The sequence below is a fragment of the Pezoporus wallicus genome, unplaced genomic scaffold (assembly GCF_028554395.1).
Source record: "Pezoporus wallicus isolate ANWC-B61680 ecotype Strahan unplaced genomic scaffold, APGP_CSIRO_Pwel_v1 contig_6274, whole genome shotgun sequence".
NCBI classification, from domain to species: domain Eukaryota; kingdom Metazoa; phylum Chordata; class Aves; order Psittaciformes; family Psittacidae; genus Pezoporus; species Pezoporus wallicus.
Window position 1 is genome coordinate 1,786,896 of NW_026635738.1, and position 9,892 is coordinate 1,796,787.

A 9,892-nucleotide genomic window follows, 5' to 3' on the forward strand; every position below is an offset into this window, starting at 1 on the left:
ATGCATGCCTTTATTTATTACCTGATCCTCAGCCATGCTGGTGTGAGCTAGCCAAGAAATCTGTTGGAGACTGGGGTGTACTTTAAAGATAATGAAGCAATATTAAGAGGCTAGTGCCAGTCTGCTCTGTTCACTCTCTATCTGGAACAGCCAGCTCTGTTCCCTCTATTCCACCAAACCCTCTATAAACATACCCCACTTGGGTGCACTCTTTAAGGCTCCCATGGACAGGCCAGGTCTAAATGACACATCCTGTGGCATCACTGCAAGACTTGCCCTGCAGCTCCGTCATTTGCCCATCCCTGTGCAAACATCACTGGTACTTTGTCCTACAAAATTTGAACTCAAGACCCTGTAAAACAAATGATGCCGCTTGAACCCACTTGTCACAGCAGTCTCATCTGATTTCATGGATGTGTGAACTCAGGAAACCAGAGCTGCTGAAGTTCCCAGGTGCTCCAGCTCCCTCCTGTCCCTGTGTCATGCCAGCTTCTTGCAGCCTTCCCTTGCTTGGGCTCATCTCAAGGCACAGCAATGCTGCTCCCTCCACCACCCTGGCTGAGAACTGGTGCTCAGAGACATGAAATAGTTTGTGCACCATTACAAAGCCAGACGTGCAGCAGGACACGTACCCTGCTCTGCATGTCCATCTCTAGAGTAAGAGGAAGCAACTACTGAAAGCTGTTCTCCTCCTCCTACCTGCACTGGACAAAGAGGAATTCAAGTGTGTGGGCTGGGAAGTGCAGTTCCCTGCCCTGGGCAGAGCTGGGGAGCCCTGAAAGGCAGCACCATGCAAGGGGGAAGCAAACCAGTATCTCCAGTTCCTGCTGTCCTCAAGGGCTTCTTTCCCTGGAAGAAAAGTTCAGTTACTCCTCACTTGTAAGTTCAGCACAGATAGTTTAAGGTCTGAGCCTTAAAAACAGTATTTGTTTAGAAAGACACGTTGTAAAATTCTGGTTAAAACCCCTTTGTTCACTCATTTTGTGACTCTGAACCTGAAAGGTCAGTTTAATTAGTAAAATCAGTAATTTCTAAAGAAACTACAAATGAGAAAATAGCATTTTTAAAGAAAATAAAACCCTGCTTTGCACTTTAGCAGGATAAATTCATTTTTACGTAGAAGGCAAACGGACTTAAAGCGCATTTAAACAGTGTTACATTTAAATTCAAAGCGTACTTTTGATTTCAAGGTGATTACGCATCGTAGTAATTAAACAAAACGCCTTTAAACCCACCACGTTCCTGTTACTTGTAAAGTACTGGAATGCTTCAAGCACTCACACAGTTCCTACTTTTCCTCCTGTAAATCTTGTATTTGACCCTCTTTTTCCGGGGGGGGGGGCAGCGGGAAAGCAGCGGATAAAATGGGAATTTGGGGAGTTGCTCTCTCTTCCCCCCCCCCCCAGTCGCAATTAGAAGGCTGGATTCCGCCGCTAATTAGAATCAAATGCTCCAAATCAGTGCTGCAAAACCCGGGCTCGCTCTGAGCGCGGCAGAGGTATTTTAGGGGAACCCGAGCAGCACAACCCAGCACCGGAGCTAACGGGGAGATTTTGCGGGACCCTCTTCGGCACCCCCTAGACACAAAGGCTCCCCCGAAGTGCTGCATCCTCCTCCGGCCGGGGCCGGGCGGGAGCATCGCCGCTGCCCGATACCAAGAGCACAGAAGAGAGAAAGAGAGGCGAGACGGGCCGAGGAGCGGCTCGTTCCGCTTCTTTTCCCGTCGGATTGAGCGGGGAGAAACGATGCGCTCGACGATGCAGGGAGCGCACGGCGGTGGCGGTGCTCAGCTGCCGGTGAGGAGCTCCGGCTCCGCTTACAACCGAGCCGAGCCGCAGCGGTGCTTCTGCCGTGCACCGACCTCAGCCTCAGCCCCTCGGCGAGGGGCTCCGGCAGCAGCCGCCGTCCTCGGGCCACGACCCCAGCCCGCGGCACCTCCCGGCGGCGGCAGCGGGCAAATCAGAGCCCCGCCCTTCATGTAAATGAGAAACGACTCTCCACCAATGCAAAGCGGCGGACAGCGACAGCCCCACCTCTTATGTAAATGACAAACACTTTCCGCCAATGGGGAGTGGCGTCGGGGGCGTGGTCGTGCGTTCTTCCCTTAAAGTACATCGTTGCGGGGCCGGTGGGCGCACTGGAGGAGGAGCGCAGTGGTGGGTGCGGGCGGGCTGCGGGGCCGGACGGAGCAGGACTTGCTTGGGGAGTTTTCCGCGTTATCGGCTGATTTTTTTCCGCTTTTGCGCCTTGTTTTTATTATTCCGACTGTTTTTTTCTATCGATATTTTGCTTTTGCGTGCCTTGCGGGCGCCTGCGGAGCGGTGCGCGGCTTCCCCCCGCGCCCGCGGGCCGGCTCTGCCCCTCGCCCCCCTTCCCGTCCGCCGATGCTCAACATGACCGAGGAGCACGACAAAGCGCTGGAGGCTCCGTGCAGCCCCGCGGGCACCACCAGTTCCATGTCCCACGTGGACTCGGACTCAGACTCGCCGCTGTCCCCCGCTGGCTCCGAGGGGCTGGGCTGTGCCCCGGCGCCCGCCCCGCGCCCGCCCGGCGCCGCTCCGATGGGCAGTAAGGTGGATGCGGCCGAGGTGGACGAGCGCTTCCCCGCCTGCATCCGCGACGCCGTCTCGCAGGTGCTGAAGGGCTACGACTGGAGCCTGGTGCCTATGCCCGTCCGCGGCAACGGATCGCTCAAGGCTAAGCCGCACGTCAAGCGGCCCATGAACGCCTTCATGGTGTGGGCGCAGGCCGCCCGCAGGAAGCTGGCTGACCAGTACCCGCATCTGCACAATGCCGAGCTCAGCAAGACCCTGGGCAAGCTCTGGCGGTGAGTCCCGCGGCCGCGCATCCTTCCACGGGGCTCCGCGCCCGCACTCTGCTCTCGGCGGGGCCGCTCCGGCGGGGATCTGCGTTTGCACCCGCTTCCCCCTTTCTAAATCTCTTTATCTTTCTGTATATTTTATTGCCCATGAGGGGCTCCGTGAAGCGCTTCAAACTGAAGCTCAACTCCCCCCCCTCTCCCAGCGTGCGGCTGCGCTGCGAAGGACCCGCCGGTCCCAGCCCCTAAAAGCCGCTCTTTAAGGGGCCGCGGTGGGCTCGGCTTCTGCCCCAGCGCCTTGTCATGCATGGATCTTCCTTGCTCCATCGCCGCCATGTGCAGCGTGGGCCCTTTCTGAGCCTGGCCAGGGTTCCCCCGTCCCCAGGACATCGAGACTTAACTTCTTCTTTTACAAAGGCTTTCTCTAAAAGTTTTTCCTCTTGCCTGGTTTGCTTGGTGCTTCCAAGCTATAAACTCAAGCAAGCCTATTTTGAGCCGTTATTCTAATCAGATTTCTAATTCCCCTTCTCATCTGTGTCCTTGCATGCTCAGCGCTGTGACAAACTTTTTGTGCTGGGTGCTCTCTGCTTCCCACCGAGCCACATTTTATCCCCTGATACATTCAGTCACATCAATCTGTACCAAATGTGCATCTCTCCTGCTTGGGCCAGTGATGATGCCGGCTGGGACTCTCCAGGAGTTTGCAAAGAGAGGTCTTTGATGGGGGAGAGCTTTGAAAGAAATAACCCCGTTGCTGTCGCTTTTGTGGGCTCTTTGTAAGCACCAAACAAAGCTGGAAATGGGCAGCGTTGTTTGTCGGGTGAGGGGGTGGCATTTGTGGGACAAACATGGGAATAATATTTGGGAAAGGCATTTCAAATGGGGCAGGGATACTTTGTTTTGCCCTGTTATCTGTATCCATAACGGTTGGGGTTTTTCATGCCTCAATAGTTGGTATTTTTAAATACATTTTGGCAACGTAACTTTTTTTTTGCTATGGCAGATTTGTTTTGGAATTGTTGTTCAAATCGGTGCAAGGGAATTGGGGATGCGTGAGCCCGAAAACAGGCTAAAAACTTCTAAGGCAATGATATTAATTTTGGATTGTTTCTTCTTTTTCCCCTTTATTTGTATTAAAAACTATATAAATCCCTCCCAAACCAGCTTGCTAAGTGAAAATGAGAAACGTCCCTTTGTGGAAGAAGCCGAGCGGCTCAGGGTCCAGCACAAAAAGGATCACCCGGATTATAAATACCAGCCCCGGAGGAGGAAAAGCGTGAAAGCTGGACAGAGCGACTCCGACTCTGGCGCTGAGCTCAGCCACCATGCGGGCACCCAGATCTACAAAGCAGACAGCGGGCTGGGGGGCATGGCCGAGCCCCACCACCACGGTGATCACACAGGTAAAGGGCAAAAGAACCTGCAGATCCCAAGCATCCTGGTTTGGGATGTGAACCCGGAGCAGGCACGGGTTGCTCTGCCCTCCGTGTGAATATTGGTGGGACTGGGAGCATCCAAAAGCAGGGATTGCTGCCCCAAGAGCTCTGGTTTTGCACCAGAACGTGGCCGCAGTTTTCTTTAGTAAATGCTGATAGAGGTGACTGCAGTTGGAAATCCTGGAAGTGCAGGGATCCCACATTCCCAGCTGTCCTGGGAGTGAGGGGAATTAACTGAGCTAACAAGGGTTAATAATGCATTGGCCATACAAGAGGTGCCTGGGGGAGCAGGTCCTGAAGAGGCTGCTTCCCCCCCCCCCCCCCATCCCGAGCTCCCCGCTTTTCTCCAGCACTGCAAATTGGCACAGGGAGCGTGTTGACAGATTCCAGGAGGATTGCGAACGTCCTGCAGCTACAGACGTGTCTGTGCTCTCACCCAGCCTGGCTGGGGATCCCAGCACGACTCCTCTGCCTCCGGGAGAGCTGGGCTGGCCTCGGGCTGCCCGCTTGGAGAGCTGGAGGGGACCCTGCAAACCCATCTCTTGGTTCTGCTACCCAAGCAAGGAGGGGTTTGTGGAGTTCAGGGGTGTCCTGCATGTCCTAGAGTGGTCCTGATGGATGCGGCGTGCTCCCTGGCTTCTCTGCTCTCTGAACCTACATCCATGAGGGTTGTTTAGCCTAACTGATGACTTGTCCCTGCCATGGTTGCAGGGGGACCTGTCACCTCCAACACGGGGCCATAGATTTAACTCCTGTTTCCTTGCAATAAGAGGGAATAGAAACCATGTCCTTAAAGGAATGGGTCTTCTGTGGCTGTTGTCATTAAACCTTGTTCTCCCTTCATACCCAGGTCAGACCCACGGACCACCCACCCCCCCCACCACCCCCAAAACCGACCTCCACCACGGCAGCAAGCAGGAGCTGAAGCACGAGGGCCGCCGCCTCGTGGAAAGCGGCCGCCAGAACATCGACTTCAGCAACGTGGACATCTCCGAGCTGAGCAGCGAGGTCATCAACAACATGGAGACCTTCGACGTGCACGAGTTCGACCAGTACCTGCCGCTCAATGGCCATGCTGCCATGCCAGCTGACCATGGTCCCAACGCTGCCGCCGGCTCCTATGGCGCTTCCTATTCCCACTCGGCCACGGGCACCGGCGGGACCAGCCAGGTTTGGACTCACAAAAGCCCGGCCTCAGCATCGCCGTCGTCTGCTGACTCGGGCCAGCAAAGGCCCCACATCAAAACGGAGCAGCTGAGCCCCAGCCACTACAGTGACCAGTCCCACGGCTCCCCTGCGCACTCCGACTACGGCTCCTACAGCGCCCAGGCTTGTGCCACCACCGCCTCCACCGCCACGGCTGCTGCCTCCTTCTCCAGCTCCCAGTGTGACTACACGGACCTCCAGAGCTCCAACTACTACAACCCCTACCCCGGCTACCCCTCCAGCATTTACCAGTATCCCTATTTCCACTCCTCCCGCCGGCCCTATGCGACACCCATCCTCAACGGCTTGTCCATCCCGCCGGCTCACAGCCCCACTGCTAACTGGGACCAGCCGGTCTATACGACCCTGACGAGGCCTTAAAGGATGTGTGGAGCCCCCGAGGGCTTCCCTGACATGTGCACTAATGAAGGAATGAAGACGAAGAGCGTGGAGTGCCGTGATAAGTTTCCGAAGTGCCTCCTGAGCCACTGGGAACTCTGCTCGTTGTGACTGGATGTCCCCTTGCTTCAAAACTCTCCAAAAGGACAGAGCTCTATTTTTCTTTAATACAATTAAAAAAATGAAATGAAAAGCAAAGGACTGGTGATTTTTCCTTTTGAATAAATGAAGGACAAAACCATTTGACTCCTCTGTGAGGACTGAACTGGACTTACTCGTCGTGGAAGTTAACAAGTGCAAAAAAGTGGAGCTGGGGTTGGGGTGGGGGGGAAAAGGGAGGGGAAGAAAAAGCTGTTTGAGACTTTAAGGGTCTATTGCAATGTGAGGAACGGACCAACCTTGAGGGCAAGAACTCACTGGGACCAAGGCGGAGGAACCCCGAAAGCGCGGCTATTCCATGTAACGATCTCGTGGGAACAAGAGAGTCTGGTGGGACCAACCAATTCCATGTCTGAAGTGTTTGTTTGATTTTAGTCAAGAGTTCTTCTGAGCAAGGTTTGGCTGTAATTAACATTTTGTTTTGTTTTATGGAAGCTTAAAATGGGGTTTGTTTCCTTTTTTTGGTGTTTGGTTTTTTTTTTTAATCTGTTAAATATGTATTTATGTTCTGTATTATTTTGTCTTTTAATTAATGAAGTAATTTTGTGCAAAAGAAAAAACAAAACAAAAGTAGAATTTTAAAAGATTTTAAAGAATTTGGGGGTGGGAGCATAAAACCTAGTGGAGATGACACAATAAAATGGTGTTATGAGTCTAGAGGTTTTCCTTGGTTTTTGGGCTTGGGACGCTGCAGCAGTCGTCTTAGAGAGGGACTGACCCAATCTGCCCATCGCAGAGCTGGTCACCAACAGGGAATTCAAATGGGAATGTAAAATAACAAGGGGGGGACGGGGGGGACAGTTACTAATTCAATTGGGAGGCTGAAATGATTGCAACAAGGAGCAGGCAGTTTTCCTGGCTACCTGCTCTTGGGTGTTAAATTGGGACTTAGGGCATCGCAGAGTCTTTGTGCGCTTTGGGAACAGGGACTGCTTTATAGGAAGGTGTAATTTAATGAGAAATGATCAACTTCTGCTTTAATTTTTTGGCTTCTAGGGACCAGATATCACCCATCAAGCTGTGAAACTAAAACCCTCTCCACTAAAAAGAAGTTTTAGGTACTTAGTTTTAGACTAATATTTTCATTGATATATTTCTACTTCTTCCATTGTATGCTGAGCATATAATAACCACCTATTTTATGGTAACTCGTGCCTTTAAAAAAAACCTTTGTAAATCTAAACCCACATTTCAGAGGTTATCATCTTTTTACCTTTTCTACGTTTCCTACTTTTTCTTTTTTTTTCCTTTTTTCCAAAAAAAAATTATTTTTTTGCATATTTCCTTTTGCGGGGACATTGGGGGTGGGGGAGAACACAGAAAACTCCTTTTTATGCAATCTATTTTTCTGTATAAAGTTTGAGAGACTTTGCCTGTTACTTATCTGTTCTCTTCACTAGCTTCGGACTAAGCAATGCTAACTTTTGTACAGATCCATTTGATGAAATTAAAAGTTGCTTTTTATCAAGCTACGTGTTGGTTTTCTTTCTGCTTGAGCCTCTTGCTGGGCTGAAAAGAAACATGGGAGAAGGAGACGGGATCCTTGGAATAAACTGTTTCGACTGAGGTTTTCTGTTCTCAATGGCTTGTTGGTTTTGATTGGCTTTTTCTTTTCCTTACTCCCTTTCCCTGTATTTAAATAATGTCTTCCTATAGGAATTTTAATTCTTTTTAATTTACTTCTTCAAAAACTGTATTTCCACATCCATAATCCTGAGGATTTCATAGGATTTCACTGAGGCCGCTCACATGAGGAAGGGTTTGCAAGGTCAGGCTGTGCATGGTTTTAGCCCTAGCGCTTTTTATTCCATACAGCACATTGGAATTTTACAGTAGCAAGTCCTGCTTTCTGGTTGGTGAGCCCTTGTAAATACCTCTTAATTATGATAGCAACAAAATTATACCTTGCATGTTAGTGGGTTCTTTTAAAAATACAGTCATTAAAATAGTTACATTTGTGACTTTTTTGGGTTTGCTTGGCTTATATAAACTAAGCTGCAGTTTGGTTTCCCCAGGTCAGGCAAACCAGGGTGAGATCTCTCAGGCTGGGCCCTAACTGGGAGGCGAGGGGAAAGCAGGGCTTGGTTGCAGCGCAGCACTGTGGAAAAGGGTTTAACACGGGGAGAAAATAAATGTGATGACAATTAATGAAGCTCAAGGACATTAACGGAGTCTGAACAACAGAGTCCCAAAGCAAATGCGCTGTTTGCCCTATCTGCCAAGAGCTGCCTTGCCAGAGAGTCTGTAACTGGACACCATTTTCTGTGTGCTCATTTGCAAAACTGCTGGCAAAAATGCTTTTATTGCGCTATAAGCCAAAGCTGCGGAATGATTCTGTTCCCTCCTCTCTCCTCCCTCCAGTGACAATGCAAGTTGCGAGTCTTAATCCTAACTCATGCTTCAAAAATAGATGTGTGTTGGTTTGGCCTGTCCTGCGTGCTGAGGTAGGGCTTCCTCTCCGAAGTCACACGCTTTAGGGGAGGGAAAGAAGGGAAAAAGCTGAGATGGGAATGTGAGTGCTTTTATCTTGGTATTTAATTGTAGAAGCAATGAGGCTGGAAAAGAACTTCAAGATCATAAAGCCCAATTTACAGTGACTTCACTGGATTAATCTCTAAAATAGAGTTAAAATACCTGTATGTGATGGTATTGTAAATCATCCAGAATGGTGAAATTAGGACTTGCAGTCTGGCACATAGTACAGAGTCCCTCTTGCAGGCTTGCTACCAAGCTCTCCTAGTTCCAACCCCCTGCCACAGGCAGGGACACCTTCCACTAGAGCAGCTTGCTCCAAGCCCCTGTGTCCAACCTGGCCTTGAGCACTGCCAGGGATGGGGCAGCCACAGCTTCTCTGGGCACCTTTGGCCATGCTTGGTTTTGCTTTCCATAAACTTTCAAACTCAAGTTAGCTTTTAGTAATGTCTGCGGAAAGGGAATAGATCTGTACTGTTCACTCAGGACAAGTAATAACATGAGCCTTAGAGACCCCTCTGCTTCTCCCTGCTGCAGCTCCTGTTTGAATAGGTAATGCTGAATGGTGAGTTTCTTTTTTCCACTGTCCTTTATTGCCCTCGGAGTTGTGGATAATCACTTCACTGCTGTTGGGTAAAATACAAAGACATTACCAAATGGATGTTGAAGAGGCTGACAGGCAGGTAAAATTCATTGACCTGAATAATCCGGTGACTCAGGCTTTAGGTTGCACTGGGAATTTCTAAGAGCACCAGAAGTTCTTTCCCCATGCCCAGGTTTACACTGGATACCCGTCTCCCGTTTCATTTACTTGGGAGAAAAACAGCCCAGGGACACAGTTTCTGTTCAGAGTGATGAACATTTTGGTTTGCAGTTAATACTGTTGGTAGAAACCCATTTTCATGCTGGATGCTTTTCTGCCATTTTATGTGTCCATGTCGTCCACAGAAGGTGATTTTCCATGAGCAGAGCGACTTCCTGACGTGAATGGCAGCATTGTGCATCCCGAGCTCGGCTCCGATGGCTCTTGTGCTGGCGTGAATCTGGAATGTCTCTGCAGAAGTCAATGAGATCAGGTGAAACCAAGAGCAGCTTTTGACCCCTGGCTGTCAGCAAAAAAGGGTTCTCAAGATAACTGCAGGAATACAGAAGTGATAAAAGTTCCTCTTATTCCTGGTGCACGGAATTTGGTATTTATCTGAATTGCTCAGAAGGTGCTGTTTAAAAAGAAAGAGGAAGTTAATTTTATAGACCATATCCACATTCCTTCTGTGTGGTGGAAAAAGTCCCTTCCCATCCTCCTTATCCCTTCCCATCTTTCCTGGAGTGATACCAACTTCTGTTACACTTTTTTTTTTGCAGGTGGGTGTTAGGTTTATGGCAAAGAAATTCTTCAATGGCA

General features: G+C 50.2%; 1 protein-coding gene across 1 annotated transcript; it reads left to right on the forward strand.

Moving 5' to 3' along the window:
• The first annotated feature begins 2,233 nt into the window (after positions 1 to 2,233).
• On the forward strand, positions 2,234 to 7,486 carry SOX8 (SRY-box transcription factor 8). The gene is made up of 3 exons (XM_057398151.1): positions 2,234 to 2,827; positions 3,983 to 4,221; positions 5,105 to 7,486. Exons 1-3 carry the CDS (start codon positions 2,385 to 2,387, stop codon positions 5,839 to 5,841), a joined length of 1,419 nt encoding a protein of 472 aa, XP_057254134.1. The 5' UTR covers positions 2,234 to 2,384; the 3' UTR covers positions 5,842 to 7,486.
• Positions 7,487 to 9,892: the final 2,406 nt, after the last annotated feature.